We start from the raw sequence: 20,244 nt of genomic DNA on the forward strand, positions 1-20,244 counted from the left end.
GCTTGAGCCCAGGACATCAAGGCTGAAGTAAGCTGTGATCACGCCACTGTACTTCAGCCTGGGTGACAGAACAAGACCTTGTCTCAAAAAAAGAAAAGAAAAACAAAATATTTCATCAGCCAGGCATGATGGGACATGCCTGTAGTCCAAGCTACTCAGGAGACTATGGTGTGAAGATCATCTAAGCCTGGGAGTTTGAGACTGCAGTGAACCATGATTGAAAAGAAAAAATATTTTTAAACAGCCATCATTTCACATATCTGTTCTTTTTAAATGAAATAGAACCCACACATATGCATTAAGGTTGTGATTACATAAGACAGACATCTTAGAATTCCAATTTGTGTCCTCTACTCAAAGAAAAGGTCTTTTACATTAAGAGTGATAAGAGAATGTATACTTCTATGTTTTAAAACATAGAAATGGGAACTTTCTGTACTTTCTGTTCAGTTTTGCTATGAACCTAAACATTGATTTTTAGTTTTTATGTCGGGAGCACGAGTGCAGGTTTCTTACATGCATATGCTGCTAGTGGTGAAGTCTGGGCTTTTCGTGTACCCATCACCCTAATAACGAATGCTGTTCACTATTCACATCTATGTTTTAAATTAAAATAAAATGTTTATATACACATGTATCATTCTTTACAAGAGCCTATTTTAACTGACATTTTCAATAAACAAGCAAACGCCTAGTTTTTGCTATTTGATGAAGCTCAGGTAGAGAGATAGGGAAATGGAAAAGGCAGAAAGGATCTGTCTTCCTCCCAACAGCCTGTGCCTCGGCCCTAGGGAAAGAAGTGCTGACAGAAGACAAAAGCACTGTTTTCAGGAGTAGCACATGCAACACGGCTTAGATCCTCAACTGTCGGAAGGACCAAGCAGTGGGGAGGCTGTATATTCTCCCCACTTCCGCACAGAACGAGGCCTTGTTCTGGTCCCATGAGAGCCCTGGTTGGCCTGGAGTATGGAGCAGCGCCTATGGGGCCTGGGCAGAGACCATGATTTCAACATGAAGTGGGCACAGATGGACACTGCTGTATCCAAGTTGCTCAGTGAACAAGAAATAGCCCAAAGATGCCCAGAGGGAAGAATGGGATGCTACGGACACAGAGAAGGTCAACAAGGTTGCCTAACAGGATCACACTTCCTTGGAGCACATGTGAAACCCTTGAGAACATCTGGAAATAGTTGTAAAGGGGGAACACTGTAGTGGGCTGAGGGCCTGTGTGAAAATGAAGTAGGAGAAAAAAATAATGAGTGGCATTTTGGTGACAAAAAGGAAACAAACCAATTACTTTCAGTTCCAAACTGTGAAATGAAAGTTGTTCTAATATTTCTGATTAGATCTCTGCTGAAAGTGAGACCCTGATAAAATTTTCCTGACTTCTCAAAAGCATATTATCTGGCTCTCTTAAAACATCTTACAAGGACTTTAGTACTGAGGTCTGATTATCTCTACCATCACTCTGTTTTCAAATGTGGTATCACGATGCTCGTAAGTAATGCTCTCAATTGCATTCTGATCACTGATATCTACTGGGATTACTTATAAGAAAATTAGTATTTTGGTTCAATCTGTACTGTTATCCACAGTGTTGTGGTTAAGAACATGGACTTTGGAATCAGAGCACCTTAGTTAAAACCCCAGTTCCTCACCTTGCAAGTTGTGTGAACTTGAGGAATAAGTTCTTATTTACAAAATATTTACACCTATTTACAGCATAGTTTTAAGCACTCAAATGACCACTGTATGAAAGATGCTTTGCCCAGTGGCCTGGCTCACGTTAATAGAACGCTGCTGCTAGAGTTTATAATTTGCTTCTGCTGGTGTGTTTCAACCTGGAGAGAGGGAAATGTGCCCTTCCACTGTCTCCTAACAAAACAACTTATATAGGTTTTCTCTCTAAAAAATGAAACATGCAAAGGCTCCTCGTAAAATGTTCAGAAAGCTGTCACTTGAAAGGCCAGGGGCAAAGGTCTCTTCTTTATTCTATTTTATTTCTTCTTTAAAACAGTATGATTTCTCCCTAAAATTTAGAGGAGGGTGGAAACAACAGATGGCCCCTCCCATTGCTCCATCTGAGGTCCTCTAAAGTGGATGAGTGTAAGCCCAGCCCCTCACAGGGCACTTAGTAATGGGCTCCTTCTAGTGAGGAAGGGGAAGAAGAGCCCACTGAGGGGCCCAGAGAAAAGAGTAAAATCCTTGGACTCTGTGGTCTCTGTCCAGTACCCCCCGCCGCCCCAAATCCCCTATTAGAGTTTTATCACACCATGTGGGCAAGTTACCATCCATATCACCACTCCATCCCAGAAAAGTAAACATGCAGCTCCCTTCCCTAACCACCTATGCAGGGTGAACTCAGCTATCTCATCAAATTCAACCAACAGTTTCTGTACTTTCCATCTCTGAAGTTACAGAGCACCAAGAGAAATATCAAAGGGTGGGCCAGGTGGCAACTCAGCAGCACTCGGCAGGATGTGCGCACCAACAATCCTCACTATTGCAGACCCAGGAATGCTTATTTTTTTCAGTGTTCCCAGAGCTGATCTGAATCTTAGGGATTGATTCACACTAACCAAATTCACAAAGAACAGATCTCACCAAATCAGTTTATTAATCCATAGGGAGAGATGTTATCAAAGGCCCAAGTGGGCTCCCATGCTTCATTCTCACACGCCTGAGACTTCCTGGAGAAACTGATTCATAAGCAGAGACTCAACCATCACAGGTAAAGACAGCAAGGCTAGATGGGTAAAGGGGAGGAGTAGAGAGAGGAAAGTGTTCCAGGCTATATAGTTCAGCAAGTTCAAAGATTCCAAAAGCGATGAATGGAGAGGTTACATTTCCAAGTCCCTCCCACCTAGGCTACTCTCAGTTCATTCGTTCTCTATCCCTTCCAGAAATGATTCCTTTGAAGTTTTCTACTCACAGGGTTACCTGAGAGGTTTAGTGTGCATGTCACCAGAGCAAAGGACTTTGGCATTAAGGACAATTCTCTCAGGACAAGACTACAAACAGGGAGATCACAGTTACATATAGTATACAGACATATTTGTTGGATGTGCAGTGTTTTCAGATTTTTTAATTAGTTGCAACCTTTTAAATATTGGGTGATTTCTCATAAAAATTCAAATTTTAGGTTTCTCTTGGAGAATGACACATTTCTACAAAGCAATAATAATTAGAGTCAACAGCTCTACCTGGGCTTTGTGGCTTTCTGCCCCCATTTTCAGGTATCTCTCAAGGTGTAGAGGTTCCCTCTACAGATGGCTACCTATCAAGCATTATAGGCTGTTTCTTTTTTTTTTTTTTTAATACTTTAAGTTTTAGGGTACATGTGCACAACGTGCAGGTTAGTTACATATGTATACATGTGCCATGTTGGTGTGCTGCACCCATTAACTCGTCATTTACATTAGGTATATCTCCTAATGCTATCCCTCCCCCTTCCCCCACCCCACAACAGGCCCCCGTGTGTGAAGTTCCCCTTCCTGTGTCCATGGGTTCTCATTGTTCAATTCCCACCTACGAGTGAGAACATGCAGTGTTTGGTGTTTTGTCCTTGCGATAGTTTGCTGAGAATGATGGTTTCTAGCTTCATCCATGTCCCTACAAAGGACATGAACTCATCATTTTTTATGGCTGCATAGTATTCCATGGTGTATATGTGCCACATTTTCTTAATCCAGTCTATCATTGTTGGACATTTGAGTTGGTTCTAAACTAGCATTATTCTTCAAGACCAATTTTATTTCAAAAGAAAAAAAAACACACTATATTCATCTAGGGATAGTCAAGGTAAATTATTTGGGGTAAGTCAAAGGTAATGCCTCTTTATTAACCAAGCATTGACTATATCCCAGGTAACAGCATATAAAATTATCTACATGCTTTTAATACTCATAAAACTATTATGAGATAGGTATGATTATTATCCTAATTTCATGATTCAGGAAACCAAGGCTTGGAAAAGTGAAATGATTTCACCAGGATCACAGACAACCAGGTAAGTGGGCAGAGCTGGAACAAAAGGCCAGGCAGGTCCACCCTAGAAACACTACCTCATTTTGCATTCTATTAAAAGTTATGAGTTGCCATTGGTAAATAACTTTCATTGGTTGTTTTAGTACCCATTGGTCATTTAAGGATCACTGTGGATCAGGGGAAGCTGACTGCTCCTAGCTTCAGATATGGGACACGAGAATGGGCCAAGCCAAACTGATACCCTTCATCACAGTGATTGTTTCAGAGGCAAGCATGTGACTAAAGGCCGCAAGGTCAGAATAAATCTCAGGACTTTTGCTAGAAATTCTGAGCCAAAGTCTCTCTCCTTTTCTGCTCTGCATGAATAAGAAAGCAGATGGTCCCAGCAGTTGCTGACCACCATCTTGGGACACAGTGTGGAGCTAACCTTAATATGATGATACCTAAATGATGAAGCAGGTACATCAGACAGGACATCAGAACAGAGAGAAAAGGCAAGGAACTGGGTCCTAGTCACATTGTATGGGCCCCACACAGAGCTTTGCTAATGCCAGCATCACTCATGGACTGCTGGTTTGTATGATTCCCGTTTCTGCTTAAGCCAGTTTAGTAGGGTTTACCATGGTCTCCAAATGAAAGAAACCTCACAGATACAGAATTCTGTCCAAGTAATGAGGCAACCCATCTGAAAAGACCTTCCAATGCTTAGATACATACCAACAGCATTGTCCATAAACACATGCTCCCTACCCCACATTCACCCACAACCTATGTACACACTCCTCAGGATAGCTGACATAAAACCTAGCTTGTGTCTCAGAATTTAAGATTTTAACGACACTCCCTTTCTCCCTGCATCCTTCCTCTCTCCAATATTTCTGAAGCTTCTTTAGAATAGGCTTTAAAAAAATACAATTAGTAGGGTGCTGAGACAGACCAAAGGCAAGGAAAAGGAGGCATATACTGATGCCACCTGCATGAAGGTGTCAGTTGTTGTCTATTGGATCAAAAGAGCTGCCCACATATGAATGAACCCCACAAGCACACAAAGGTGGCTCAACCATTCCGTTGATAAGACAGAACAGGGTGTGATGCATATCAGAAGTGCAATAACTGTGCCAGAAAACTTCTTGCTCTTTAGTTAAGGTGTCATTTAAGAAAGCCCCAACGCTGTTTTCATAACTCCCTGAAATTGCAGGCACAAGTTAATGTGCATCTCTGGGGGAAAAGTTCATACCTTTAATCCAGAGGAGACTGTGTTACAAAAAAAGATTACAAACCTCTAGACTCTAATTTGGAAAGGTAAAAGGTCGTTCTTTTAACAAAGAATGATAGCTAAAATATTTCGTTTTATCCTTTCACTTATTTTACCCTATAATATGATTTTATCATGGGAATTCAAGAAATAAAAATTATTGTTCACCTTTATTACTGGTTTATTACACAGCCTGGACCTTCCCCCTAGACTTTACAAAGTTAAGAAAAATAGTTACCAAAACAGATCCTGCAAATGTAAAGAGTTGATAACATATTCTACCACATGTCTCACATGGAACTATTTATAATAAAATTGTTTAATGAGGAGCATCATATAGTTGAAAACTGTAAAGCTACAATACGTAGAATAAGTTTCTTCTACTTCCTAGAATGCTAGCTCTTTTTTTTTTTTTTTTGAGACAGAGTTTCACTCTGTTGCCCAGGCTGAAGTGCATTGGCACCATCTCAGCTCACTGCAACCTCCACCTCCCAGGTTCAAGTGATTCTCATGCCTCAGCCTCCCCAGTAGCTGGAATTACAGGTGCGTGCCACCATGCTCGGCTAATTTTTATATTTTTAGAAGAGATGGGGTTTCATCCTGTTAGCCAGGCTGGTCTCGAACTCCTGACCTCAAGTTATCTGCTTGCCCCAGCCTCCCAAAGTGCTGAAATTACAGGCATGAGCCACCACACTTGGCCAGCCTTCCTTTTTAAAATAATTGTTTTCTGGTTATGAAAGTTAATGTGTTTGTTTTATATTCAAAGTGTGGAAAATACAAGCCTAAAGAAAAAAAGTCAGCCGGGCATGGTAGGTCATGCCTGTAATCCTAACACTTTGGGAGGCCAAGGCTGGCATACTGCTTGAGCCCAGGAGTTCAAGACCAGCCTGGGCAAAAAAGTGAGATCCCATCTCTACAAAACACTGAAAAATTCGCTAGGTTGGTGGCCTGCACCTGTGGTCTCAGCTACTTGGGAGGCTGAAGTGGGAGGATCTTTTGAGCCCTGCAGTGAACTGTGACTGCACTACTGCACTCCACCCTCAGAGAGTGAGACCCTGGAAGGAGGGAGGGAGGGAGCAAGGGGGAGAGCGAGGGAGAGAGGGAAGGAGGGAAAGAAAAGGAAAAAGGTAGGGAAAGAAAGGGAGGGAAAGAGGGAGGGAGAAAGAGAGGGAGGGAGAGTAAGGAAGGAAGGAAGGGAAGGGAAGGAGGGAGGGAGAAGAAATTAAAAGGAAAGAGAAAGAAAAGCCATCCATAAACTCGCCACCTAGGCCGGGCACAGTGGCTCACGCCTGTAATCCCAGCACCTTGGGAGGCCGAGGCAGGTGGATCACCTGAGGTTGTGAGTTCGAGACCAGCCTGACCAACATGGAGAAACCCTGTCTCTACTAAAAATACAAAATTAGTCATGGTGGCACATGCCTGTAATCCCAGTTACTTGGGAGGCTGAAGCAGGAGAATCACTTGAACCTGGGCAACAGAGGTTGCAGAGAGCCGAGATAGCACCATCGCACTCCACCCTGGGCAACAAGAATGAAACTCTGTCTCAAATAAATAAATAAATAAAATTAAAAATCCACTGTAAGGTATTTTTCTTCTACACTTAAAAAGTTTTTGCAAAACTGGGATATTACAGCACGTTGTGTTGTAATCTGTCTTTTTTGTTTTGTTTTGTTTTGTTTTTGAGATGGAGTCTTGCTCTGTTGCCCAGGCTGGAGTGCAGTGGTGCGATCTCTGCTCACTGCAAGCCCCGCCCCCTGGGTTCATGCCATTCTCCTGCCTCATCCTTCCAAGTAGCTGGGACTACAGGCGCCCGCCACCATGCCCGGCTAATTTTTTTGTATTTTTAGTAGAGATGGTGTTTAACAGTGTTCGCCAGGATGGTCTCAATCTCCTGACCTCGTGATCTGCCCATCTCGGCCTCCCAAAGTGCGGGGATTACAGGCGTGAGCCACCACACCCTGCCGTAATCTGCCTTTTCATTTTTCTTTTCTTTTTTTTCTTTTTTTTTTTTTGAGACAGAGTCTTACTCTGTCACCCAGGCTGGAATGCAGTGGCGCGATCTCAGCTCATTGCAACCTCCGCCTCCCAGGTTCAAGCGATTCTCCTGCCTCAGCCTCCCAAGTAGCTGGAATTACAGGAGACTGCCACTATGCCCGGCTAATTTTTTGCATTTTTAGTAGAGATGGGATTTCACCATAATAGCCAGGCTGTCTCAAACTCCTGACCTCAGGTGATCCCCCGCCTCAGCCTCCAAAGTGCTGGGATTACAAGCATGAGCCGCTGCGCCTGGCCTCACAAACATTTTTCCACACATAAATCAAATTGCTTATCTGCCTAACTTATCTGAAAACATACTCTGACTACGATTTTTAACATAATTTATTAGATCCATTTTCCTATAATTAAATGACAATTCCTGTTGTAAAAATACTCTTGGGGAGAATATGTATTATTTATATAATTGCTGTTTTCCAATAAATAACATTATAGTCATACTATTCAGATTAGAAAAGCCACTTACATTTAAGCATCATTTTTTACCCCTTCATCTCACATTGCTGTTTTAATTAATAAGCTTAAAAACAGTTGAAAACTATTATGTACCTCCTATTCATGGTTGTTATTAACTCTAAATGGTCCTTAAAAAACATTACGGTTCTGGTCGGGCAAGGTGGCTCATGCCTGTAATCCCAGCACTTTGGGAGGCCGAGGTGGGCGGATCACGAGGTCAAAAGATTGAGACCATCTTGGCCAACATGGTGAAACCCCGTCTCTACTAAAAATACAAAAAATTCGCTGGACGTGGTGGTGCGTGTCTGTAGTCCCAGCTACTCAGGAGGCTGAGGCAGGAGAATGGCTTGAACCCAGGAGGCGGAGGTTGCAGTGAGCTGAGATCGCACCACTGCACTCCAGCCTGGTGACACAGCGAGACTCCATCTCAAAAAAAAAAAAAAAAAAAATTACAGTTACAAGACATCAATCACTGTTTAGGGTAAATGTCTTGAAAAATATAGCTTACAAAGTTTTTAGTATTATAGATTATAATAATTTCATTTTTCTCAGATTAAAAACTGAGCATTCAATAAAAAAAATTTTAATGCAAGTTTACAACTAGAGTAGAAAGGATCTATATTTAGGTATCCAGCTGGGTCTCTACCTTGAAAACCAATTTATCAATTACACTCAGCACTTGTCTAACACATCTGTGACACTCCACAAAAGGGAACTTGGATTTTTTTATTCATCTTCTCCCATAGTATCTTTGTGACAAATGCTAAGCCAAAGTGTAGCTAGATACGAAGAGGCCAGGAAAAACTCTACTACATAATAAGATGATCGACAGTATGCTCTGCCCCTCAAAATCTGTCACTGTGTACACTTACTTTGCCAAAAAATACATGAGAGTACCACTGTCAGATAAAATGCAATACACCTGAAACTGAACTTTTATCCCTGACTGTCCCCCAAACCATTTCTACATCCCAACTGCCTCATTTCCAATTATAGCATCATTGTTATCACAGGCTCCTAGGATAGAAATCTTGGGAGTGACATTTGCTTCTGAACCTTCTCCCTTCTCCCCTTTAGCTAAGTGTCATCAATCCACCTCCTACCCCATTTTTACCCTTACAATATTACTCACACTTTTTATTTCCTTTGAATTCCCACTGCTGCCCCTAATCCCAGTCCTGATCATTTCCTCCTGAACTGTTCCAACAGCCTCTTACATGGTTTGTCCTCTAGTCATATATAGCCACATTTGTCTCCTGGGCTTAATTCCCAAATATCTGCTTCATCATGTCATTCTTCAGTTCTAATATCATCTAAATGATTCCCTATTACTCTGTAAAACAAGCCTGGGTTCCCCACCAGAACCCAGAGCTATTAATAAGAGCTCTGAAAAATAAGAGTTTTCAGAGCTCTTATTAATAGGGTCCTAAGCGGCTTTTGCAGCCTGATTTGCTACAGATTTCTGTAGTGGCTTTTAAATTTTACTCCACAATTCTGAACGTAAGAAATGCCTAATTGAATCTGACTTTGAGCACCACCCCCGGCCCCCCCTCCCCCCTCTACACACCACCGGCATGGCACAGGTTTGGTGAGAAATTTACTCTTGGTTTTGCTTTGAAGGCCTCTCCCCATCTCCCAGGCTTCAAAAGGCTGATGCTGCACTCTGTCCGTCATAGACCAGACCATGAAGCTCTACATCCAAGTCAGTGTGTGCACTCACAGGCCACCCCCACACCCACACCCAGTGTGTACAAGGGCCTTTCACCTGGGATTGCAAAGCCATAGCACTTAAAAGCTCTAATATCCTTATGCCATTCTATCAGATGTCCTGTCGCCTTTCATGAGAACAGGACATTGATTCCTGTTACTGGTGGGACCTGCCATAAATCACCTGTCTCATAGCTTTCTTTGTTGAGGGAGTTTCTTTCCAATCTTACTACCTCTCAATCCCTATCACTCTCTAAGCCTTAGAACCCCTCCCAATCATGGACAAATCAGCTCTCAGATAAACTTCACTGTTTAAATCTGCACTATAGCATGCATCATGGTCTGCAATATGTTCTGAAGAAGCAGTAACACATAATGTTCAGAGCACAAACCTTGAGAGCAAACAGGACTGGAGTGCTATGCCCACACTTACGCCTGCCACTGGGCAGTCTTAATGAATTAACTGCCCAAGCCTCAGTTTATCTAGCTGAAAAACCCTCATAAGAATGGCATGAGGATTATTAAGTCAGGCCATAATAGCAGTAGTCCTAGTCACAATGGGTTGCAATTACATAACACTGTTCTAAGCACATACATACATTAACTCATTTCATCCTCAAAATACTTTATGGGTAAGTAAACAGGCTTATAGAGGGGTTAAATAACACCCCAAATCACACAGTTTAAAAGCAGCAAAGATAGGAATCAAACCTAAGTAACTGAGCTCACAGTCTACGCTCTTCGCTGCTATACTATATTTCATTCAACAAATGGTAGCTATTATTGTTAGTAGAATTACTTGATTCTTAATGTATCTGCCTCTTTATGTAAACTGTAAGTTCCCTGAGGACAGCAAGCATGTTGACTCACTGTAACAGCTGTTAGAGAGCTGGCTCTGGAGGCTGACTGCTTGGTTTAGAAGTGTGCCTCCCTCGCTCACTAGCTGTAACCTTGGGCAAACTGCTTCACCTTTTAGGTTGGTTGTAAGGACTAAATGATTTCCTACTTAGAAAGTCCTAGGAAAAGCGAATGGCAGCTACTATTATGATGTGCTGACATATTTCATTAGTTGATATGAGATGTGATACTGCCATCTGTCTTTCCAGAATCCAAACAGTGCCAGAGTTCTCAACAAATACTTGTTGATCACCAATTCATCCACATTGCTTTTCCTGTTTCAGTGGGTTTATCTTGTTTCTAAAATTATTCCTTAAAGAAAAGGATACACCTTTATAATAATAGTAATAATAACAGATAACTTATTGAAGACTTACTATATACCAGGGACTGCTCTATGATTCTTTCATGTTTAATCATTTAATCCTCACAACAGCTCAATGTGGTAGACACATCTTCACATTTTGTATGAGGAGACCAAGGCACAGAAAGGTTAAATAACTTACCCAATGTCACATATCACAAGCCAGTCCCTGGCAGAGCCTACACACTTAACTACTGAAATTTATCATCTCTTTTGTAACTTTTTTCATATTCCCAAATATATTTTGTAGAATTCAGTATATATGAAAAGGTACCAAAAGTATTGATTGATTGAAATTTTTTCCCTAGATACAGCATGAATAATAAAAAGTAATTTTTAAATGTTTGAAATGTCTATCTAAAAAGTCATATAAAACTTAAAAGCCACAGTTTATCTCTTAATATCAAATAGGCTTAGCCTTTGAAGTGAGTACATCAGTTAAGCTGAATCACGAAGATGAGGTCCGAGTTTTCCAGCTGTGAATGACTCAAAAGACTAAGATGCACTTCACATACTTAACATCCTATTCTGATGGATACACCACACAGAAATGAACCTTCTAAAAGAAGATATAACCCAATGATCTGTTACAAAATCTAACCCTAAAATAAAGACCATAAATGCTTTAGGAGGTAAGTTTCTTCTTCCAATTTTCTTCATGCTTTTGAAAACTCTTACAGAAATATTTCAGGCCTCCTTCCTCAAACCTCTTTCCATAAAGGGCACGCAAGAATCACAAATTGGAAATTTGCAGGATAAATGAAGTCGAGACTCATTTAAGTAAAACCAAATCAAAGCTTTATGGATTTGTTCTTTTTCTGCATGTAAAAGACCTTATAGGAAAACAAATGAGTTGGTCTTGTCTGGTCTTAGAGTCATTTAAATGGAAGAGGGATTTTCATGGCCTTGGGAAAATCTAGGTTTACAGGGCAAACTCTGCAAGGTTGAGCTCATTGTAAAGCCATGCTCCTTTTCATTGGCAAAAGGAGAAAGGAAGTGAGCCATGCCCTAAAAAATACCACTACAGACATTCCAGCCGATACTTGATAAGGACTGGGAATGCTGCCATCAGCTCATGGCTAGAAGAAGGAAAATTTGAATCAGTAACCAGCTGACCAGGGGGAACCATGTTAAGTATGGGAAAGATTTCCCATTCAACTACAAACTTTCAACAAGGGAGTCATTTAAGCCAGTGGCTTTCAAATGTTTTTTTCTGTGACCCACAGTAAAAAATACATACCTTATATCATGACCCATAAATATACACAAAGATAATAAAACTGAAATACACATATTTATTTGTAACTGAAACAATATTTGCAATGTACAAAGCACAATATTTTCAACTCTATTCTACTTTGTGTTCTAAACACACTGGTTGAAACCTACTGGTTGAAAAACAGTAATTTAAATTCTGACCAGCACAGAAGATTCTGAGGGTACATTTTCTAATGGCCTTTATTCCTCCCTCAGAGCCCCACAGCCAACTTGGGAAAGTGCAATGGAACATCTGCTCGTGGGACAAGTGACTTGATCTTGAGTACTTGAATAAAGGCTACCCAGAAGGCCAGGTCCTCCATGTCTGGCCATTCCTCAGTGCTGGCTCCTCCTTCTCTTTCTGCCCCTTAAATGCTGATGTTCCCCTCACTGCTCTGTTTTTGGTCCTTTTATCACTCTCAGTGATTGAATCTATTTCCATAGCTTCTGCGACCAATCACAGAAAATTACTCATAAATCTCATTCTCTAGGCCCCAATTATCAATGCTCATCTACCTCGTGTGTGTGTGTGTGTGTGTGTGTGTGTGTGTGTGTGTGTGTGTGTGTGTGTGTGTTTTGACAGGGTCTCACTCTGTTGCCCAGGCTGGAGTGCAGTGGCGTGATCTCAGCTCACTGCAACCCCCACTTCCCAGATTCAAGTGATTCTCCTGCCTCAGCCTCCCGAGCAACTGAGACTAGAGGTGCTTGCCACCATTTCCAGCTAATTCTTGTATTTTTAGTAGAGACAGGGTTTCACCACATTGGCCAGGCTGGTCTCAAACTCCTGACCTCAAGTGACCCTCCCTCCTCAACCTCCCAAAGGGCTGGGATTATAGGAGTGAACCACCGCACCCAGCCCTTTTGTACAAGTCTAACTGAATCGTTCCACAGATTTCAAATTCATTTAGTCCAAAATTGTATTTATAATTTCTTTCCTATCCTATCTCCTCGCCCATATCTATTTCTTTGCCAGCTTTCCTCATCTCAAAGAATGACAGCATACTCCCTCCCTGAAGCCACAAATCTGAGGTCATCATTTGCAGTCTCTCCTTCCTTTACTTCTATGTCCAACAGGTTACCAATTCAATCTTATTATTCAGTGGTGTGCAGGTAAACATTTAACAATCAGCTCTCTGCACTAAAAAAATTAAAATAAAGAGCCCTGACTTACAGGACTTACCTATTTCTCTTTTATAAATATCCCATTATAGCTCATTTAAAACAATTAACCTGATGTCAATGAAGGAGGAGTTGGGAAGAGATGTGTACAAATGGCTCCAGCACACCACCATCTATTCCTCCAAACCATTTCTCTTCTCTTCATGCCTACAGGCACTGCCTTAATTCATGTCTCTCGCACTGAACAAATTATAGCTATTATTGTTAATAGAACCTTTATGATCTCCTAAACTCTATCTTATATCCCTTTATCTAACAGTCTCCAAAATATCTTTGTAAAATTAAAGACTCAACATGTTACCCCTCTGCCTCTTCATTGCCCAGTCTTTGTCTTCATATATAAGGCCCTTGATATATTTGTTCTCTACTGACTCTTGAGCTTCATTTCCTGTGACGCCACCACCTATAACCTCTAACCAAAAACACTGGCAAACAAGGTGTTCCCAAATACATGATGCTATTCTGTACCTCTGTAACTTTGCTTATTCTGTTCCCACTTCCTAGGACAACCTTCCCCAATTCATCCACTAAGTAAGCACCATTCATACCTTCAGATTCAACTCAAATCTCTTTCCTTAGAAAGCTTTTCCGGGCTGGGCGCAGTGACTCACGCCTGTAATCCTAGCACTTTGGGAGGCCGAGGTGGGCGGATCACGAGGTCAGGAGATTGAGACCATCCTGGCTAACACAATGAAACCCTGTCTCTACTAAAAATACAAAAAATTAGCCGAGCATGGTGGCACGCGCCTGTAGTCCCAGCTACTCGGGAGGCTGAGGCAGGAGAATCGCTTGAACCTGGGAGGCGGAAGTTGCAGTGAGCTGAGATCGTGCCACTGTACTTCATCCTGGGCAACAGAGCAAAACTCCGTCTCAAAAAAAAAAAAAAAATACAAAGAAAGAGAAAAGAAAAGAAAAGAAAGCTTTTCCTGAACTTCTTAAGTACACTTGATGTCTCCCACCTTTACACATCCAGTACATTTTAGCACCTCTAATCGCCTTTATTAAATTTATTTATTTTTTCATATCCATCTCTTCTCACTAGACAAGAGTTCCTAGATCTGGATCTTATTCATGCATGTACCAAGCAGGTGGTATGGTGATGGTATACAGTAGGCTTTCAATAAATGGTGACTATTATTGTCTAGGGCAACTAATACCCTAAGACAAGCATATACTAATTGCTCAACAAATGTCTGAATGGAAACATATTAGTATGCTCTTGCTATCTTCCCAAGGCCAGAGGAATGCTAAAATACCTGTACCTTCTAGATTATTAGGAAGCCCAAGGTCTACTTCCATAGTCAAAGAACTGGTACTGTAATTTTTTTCCTATTATCCTCTATAATTTCCTAGTGCTGCCATAACAAAGTACCATAGACTAGGTGGCTTAAACAATAGAAATTTATTTTCTCAGAGTTCTAGAGGCCAGAAGTTCAGGATCAAGGTTTCTCTAGGGTTGGTTTCTTTTGAGGCCTCTCTCCTTGACTTACAGATAGTTATCTTCATGTTCAAATGGCATCCTCCCTGTGTCTGTGTCTAAATTTCCTCTTCTAATAAGTACACCAGTCACACTGGATTAGGGCCCACCCAAATGATGTCATTTTAACCTAGTTACATCTTTAAAGCCCCTATCTACAAATCCAGTTGCATTCTGAGATTAGGACTTCAACATGTGAATTTTGAAGGACACAATTCAGCCCATAACAGCCTCCTGCTAGACCATGAGCTCCTCGAAAGGCAGAAGCCATAACTTAGTCTTCCTCCTTAGTATTTTCTATGCCACACAGAGTACCTGAAACACAGAAGAGTCTCAATAACTTGTGAGATAGATAAATTAAAAATCTTCCTAGAAGTATAGTAAAAATTGGTAATTATGGTCCCCTCCAAATCTGATGGCCAGCACCAAGGAAAATGTGACTTTACTCTTTCTCTGAAAGAAAGTTGGATGCTGTCATCATCTCTAGATAGTCCACTGCCAAACAGCTATGTATGTGGCACCCAACTCATAGCAGAAAAATAAAATCCTTAAGGTCAAACACCCACAACAATTGACAATACGCTTCTCCCTCCAAATCCATTCCAATACTCCCAGACTGACAGATATCATACATGGCTACTGTCAGATTCAAAATCAAGAGAAAATCAATACTGCTGTGGCTGCAGAACAAGATATAACAGCTTAGAAGAAATAGCAAAATGGGCATCTGCTACTTTTTTCCTACCTATAAGGAAATTTATCCCTTCATGTTATGTGTGATTTTGGTAGGTGTATCATATAGCCTGCCTTCCCCATTATCAAGATGGGTACAAGACCTACTTACTTGCTCCACCTCTCCCAGGAATTTGAATCCTGAGTGAAGTGATATGAAAATAGAAAATAATTGCCAAGAGTCAATTCAGCCAGTACCATGAATGGTTCCTGGTACACACACCCCTGAAACAGGCTTGGTTCCTGACCTTGACAAGGCTCAATTGACTGTTTCTGGGACCTACATGGTAGTCTCCAATAAATGCCTTTTCCTGAAATTAGACAGTGTTTATTACGTAGCTCTCCATCAAAGAATATTAACACATATAATGGCCCCTGGAAGTGGAGTGTAGCTAGTGGTGGACCTAAAATATGGAAATGAAGGCAGGCAGTAAGGATTTCCCTACCCACTACAAAGAAGTGGTGCTTGCAGTCCTAGTTACGCCATTGCAAAGCAGCCAACTATGCTCCTTCCTCTTGTGTTTTGGGATATAGTCCACATGCCTCTCCAGGCTAAGTCTTTAGGGAAGTTGGTAGGAAAATGTCAAAATATTGGTGCATATAGCCATTTCTGACAGCTTTTGTTAAAATCCTATAAGTGACTTAGCTACAGCCAAGGTGGCCTATCTGAATGCAGAGAAAACTCTGCCTCACTAAGACTGGCCCTTCTCCTGGTAGAAATCCAAGAGGACAGAGAATCAGACAATCATGAAGGACTATGAAATTTGAATTCTTGGCCCTGAGTCAATAATAATGCCAGAAAATACAGGAAAAAAAGGAAGAAAATATAGCAAAAGATAAGATTAGGACCAAGAGAATTGGGGGAAGCCTGATTCCCCAAGTACCCCCTGATATATGCTCCCCTCTCTGGCAAAGAGCTAAGCACTGGGACGAAGCCAAAGGATGAAAAACAAAGTAGCTTTGTCTTTATCCCAGAGGCAAAACAATAAGCAGAAAAATTCAGGGCTGGAGGATAGGCAGAGCAGCCAGGCTTACTTTTAAGAAAGAAACCCCTCACACTAGGGCCCAGAGTCAAGAATCAATCCACAGCACAGAAAATGCATAAAGACCAGCAGCTTGAGTTAAACTTCCATAGAAACCTTGGAAAATAAAAACTTATTCCTCCAAAGTCAATCTCTGGATGTTCTAACCAACAGCCCTATCAGAATTCAGGATGCTCAAATAATATACCTCTATTAGGAAAATCCTACTCAGGGTACTTTGCAAATGTGTCCATTGATTTCATGAGGCAACAGAAAGCCGGTTCAATAGTAGTTAGGTACATAAGGCAGTGAAGTATACTGACTCTACTCATGTCTACAACACTGAAGGGAAAATCTAATCATGGAACAGTAATAGCTAAATACAATGACCTTTGCAACATTTAAGACTATCACCAACCTAGCATCCAAGTTAAGGTATATCAATAAGTTTCTACAAAGACATGAGGACCAAAAGATCTAGATGCAGACAATGGGAAAAAAAAAAAAACAGAAAAATTTACTCTGGAAACAGATTATGTAGTGGAGATCAATACAGAAAAAAATAGATTTCTTGAGTTGTGCTAATAGAATGGCTTTGATTTACAAAGAGTCTAAATCAAATAAGAATATTTATCTCAAACCATCTACACCCTGTCAATTTATTTCACCATGCCATCTGGGGAGTTAGGTTACCAAATGAAGCCATCTTGAAAGGAGTTACTGGTTAGAAACCTGAGTGCTGCTTTCCTTCCTCTGTGAGAAGTGAGCTCAGATGCTGCAAGGCACCAGGCAGAATCACAGCATCTACAGAGGTAGTTCCTAGAGTGCTCCCTCCAGGAAGTACTGGTATAAGGCATCTTTTTCTTACACCTTCTGGAAAACTGCCTCCCACAGGTAATATAACCTACACTTGTATTTCTGTTAAATGGTGCAGAAGCATGTAGAAGCAGAGAAAAAATTCTAATTCCACATGCCTAGGACCTGTCACTTACTTGCTAAGACACAGAAAACATAATTCCCCAGATCCACTGCATTCTTCCATTATTTCCAATAACTGCCCTGAGAAAATGGCATTAGAGACAAACTAAATGGAATATTTATGTTCTGTGAACAAAGGAAAGAACATAGGGTGCATGGGGTCATGATGAGTAACAGCAAGCCTGAGATGATTCTGCTAAAGATATTTTAACGCTGATGAATGCTAGGCCTTGGTTTGGCTTATTAAAATAGTTCTGGGTGGTAAGAGAGAAGCTGGCACATTTTTCTGTAGATGAGATAGCCCTGGGTGATTGAACAACAGTTGGAGTACAGCTGCCATGGCTAAAACCAAGCAAGTACAGATGTCACCCCAAAGTGGAAATAATTTCATACCATCCCATGCTGCCAAATTCAAAATGCCAATGGAGGAAAGGTATTGGGGAAGGGGGTCTTTAAAATGGACTAGATAACCATTTTAAATACCATTCTGTATATAACTATAATTTTTGCTGCTGAGATGCGTGAGCAACAGTTATTATGGTTTAAAGAGCTCAGTCAAAAATCTTACTGCTCAGCAAAATGAAAACAATACAATGTGCTGTTCTCAGAGATAGGAACAGCCACATCAAATTCAGTCACTAGACATTAGACTTTGTAATTTCAAATGTTTGGAAAATGTCCTTTTACAAGGCAATAATTTTCTCTTTTTTCTTCCTTCAATAGTTGTCTTTCTTATAAGTAGTGCTACCATTTTCTATGTTTTTAACTGATATGTTAGATAAGAAGACACTAAAAGCACATAGCACCATATCACAGTACTCATTTCCCTTAGAAAGATAAACCAGGGAAAGCAAACATTTCACACACCCGCCCACCAACCCCTGACTTACCAAATGCCTTCTTAGGTTCTATTAACTTCATAGTAAAGAGTTCCTCCTTTTTTAATTCCTTTAACTTCTTAGCAACATCATAGTGACGCCACCCAACAATATTTTCTCCATTTATGGATTCAATATGATCCCCAACACAGATTGTTTTAACTGAGTCAATAACACCACCATCTTTAATTCTCTGAAAGAAAATTGATGATAACATAATATAAAATAGAACTGTGTAATGAATGCACCAATCTCATCTGATCTTGGAAGCTAAGCAGGTTTGGGCCTGGTTAGTACTTGGATGGGAGACTGCCTGGGAATATCAGATGCTACAGGTTTAAAAAAAAACTGTGTAACAGTACTTTTTATGCTTTTGAGACATTAAATACAATGTATTGACATAACAATGCAGTCTGATGCTCAGTTAGAGATGGAAGACTGAGCAACCAAGAACCACTATCTTACCTCCAACCATTCTTCGTCTTCCTTATCATTCAGAATTCAGCTCACTCATACACCACCTCCTCTGGGAAGCTTTTCCTGACATTCCCAACCCACTCCACCAAGAATGGGTAAGGTGCCACTCTCATGCTTCTACACTACGTTTTGCTGTATATGCTGAATTCTAAACTAAGCACTTTACATTTGTTATTTCATTTAATTCTAACAACCTTTATGAGATTCTCATGTCACAGGTCAGGAAGATTAAAGCTTCAGAAGATCAAGTAATTTGCCAGATTCAACACACCACAGTGCGATTGTTCATTTACTTCTCAGTCTCCATTACTAAACTAATATCCTTGAGGACAGAGATGGTCTTATTCACTACTGCATGTCTGTGCCTAGCACAATACCTGCAAAGTCCCTTCATTAGTGATTACTGAATCATTTCAATTGAGGCCCATCACATAAGAATAGAGCTTGAGCTTTTTCAATTGGCTGCATTTAGTTACAGATGCAAAGACACAAAGAATAATACCATCTTAGCTAAGATGCCTGATACCCAATAAAAGATAAGTATGGTTATCATTTTGGGAGCCAGTAAGGGTGATTTGATGCTATTGTTTTTCATTTATGTATTTTAGATGAACAGAATGTAGGACCCCAAGGAGAAACTTCAAGTTGGTCTTTCTTAAATCTATCTTACTTCTCTACAATACATCTGTAGGGTAAAGTATCAAAATGGTATCTAGTATTCCCAAGATGGCACCAAGAATTTCTGAAAGGATTTTAGGGGCAGGAGCTCCAGAAAAATCTTCCAGAATTGCAGAAAACAGCCCTGCAGAAGATGTACAAGTTCTTCCACAGTGATGAGGAATGAGGCAAAATGAAGGCCATAATCTGTCTCAGAAGTCCCAAATCCTTCATAGGAATGATAGCAATATCAGGAGTGGCTGCTATTGTGTAATAAAGGTTGTGTATTCTTTACCCTTGCTAGGTGGAAGTATAACATCTTCTGAATCAGCAGGGTGATTGATCATTGTGTCCAAGAGCTAGGAGAAAACTGATCTCAACTACCTCCAGCATCTCCGTCATATTGTCATCAGGAACAAGAATAACTTAGGAAGGTTAAGCATTTTTAATGTTTAAATTGCATTATTATAAATCAAAACTCAAAATAGATTTCTCTTTTATCCCAAATTTTAAGAATATTGCTATGTTCATTCATTCTAATAGTGACTGTTAACATGCTATATGCAAATGTCACAATGCCAATTTAAACAGAGCTCACTGTCATTAGAAACAGTTAAGCAAAGATACCAGAAGTTTCATAATCTACCGACATTATTTTATTAGAAACCCATATTAAACTTATATCGCTAACAGAAACAATGGGAATCACTCAGTACAACTAGAGTTTCTCAACTGTCATAGAAAAATAAACAAGATTAAAGAAAAGACTAGAGTCTAAAGAAGAAAAAACTATTAAATATTTTACACAATTCATAATTCATCAAAGAATTCAATAATCTATACTTTGATTTTTTTTCTTAGTTTTT

At 40.4% G+C, this 20,244-nt stretch overlaps 1 protein-coding gene across 1 annotated transcript in view; it reads right to left on the reverse strand.

Annotated features, from left to right (window-relative positions):
• The window catches only part of GIPC2 (GIPC PDZ domain containing family member 2), a 92,672-nt gene that overhangs the window by 24,878 nt on the left and 47,550 nt on the right, over positions 1–20,244 (reverse strand). Inside the window, exon 3 of the mRNA XM_055116977.3 lies at positions 18,257–18,437. Within this exon, the coding sequence (XP_054972952.1) occupies positions 18,257–18,437 (181 nt within the window). The remainder of the gene's footprint in view (positions 1–18,256; positions 18,438–20,244) is intronic.

The sequence above is a fragment of the Pan paniscus genome, chromosome 1 (genome assembly GCF_029289425.2).
Source record: "Pan paniscus chromosome 1, NHGRI_mPanPan1-v2.0_pri, whole genome shotgun sequence".
Lineage (NCBI taxonomy): Eukaryota > Metazoa > Chordata > Mammalia > Primates > Hominidae > Pan > Pan paniscus.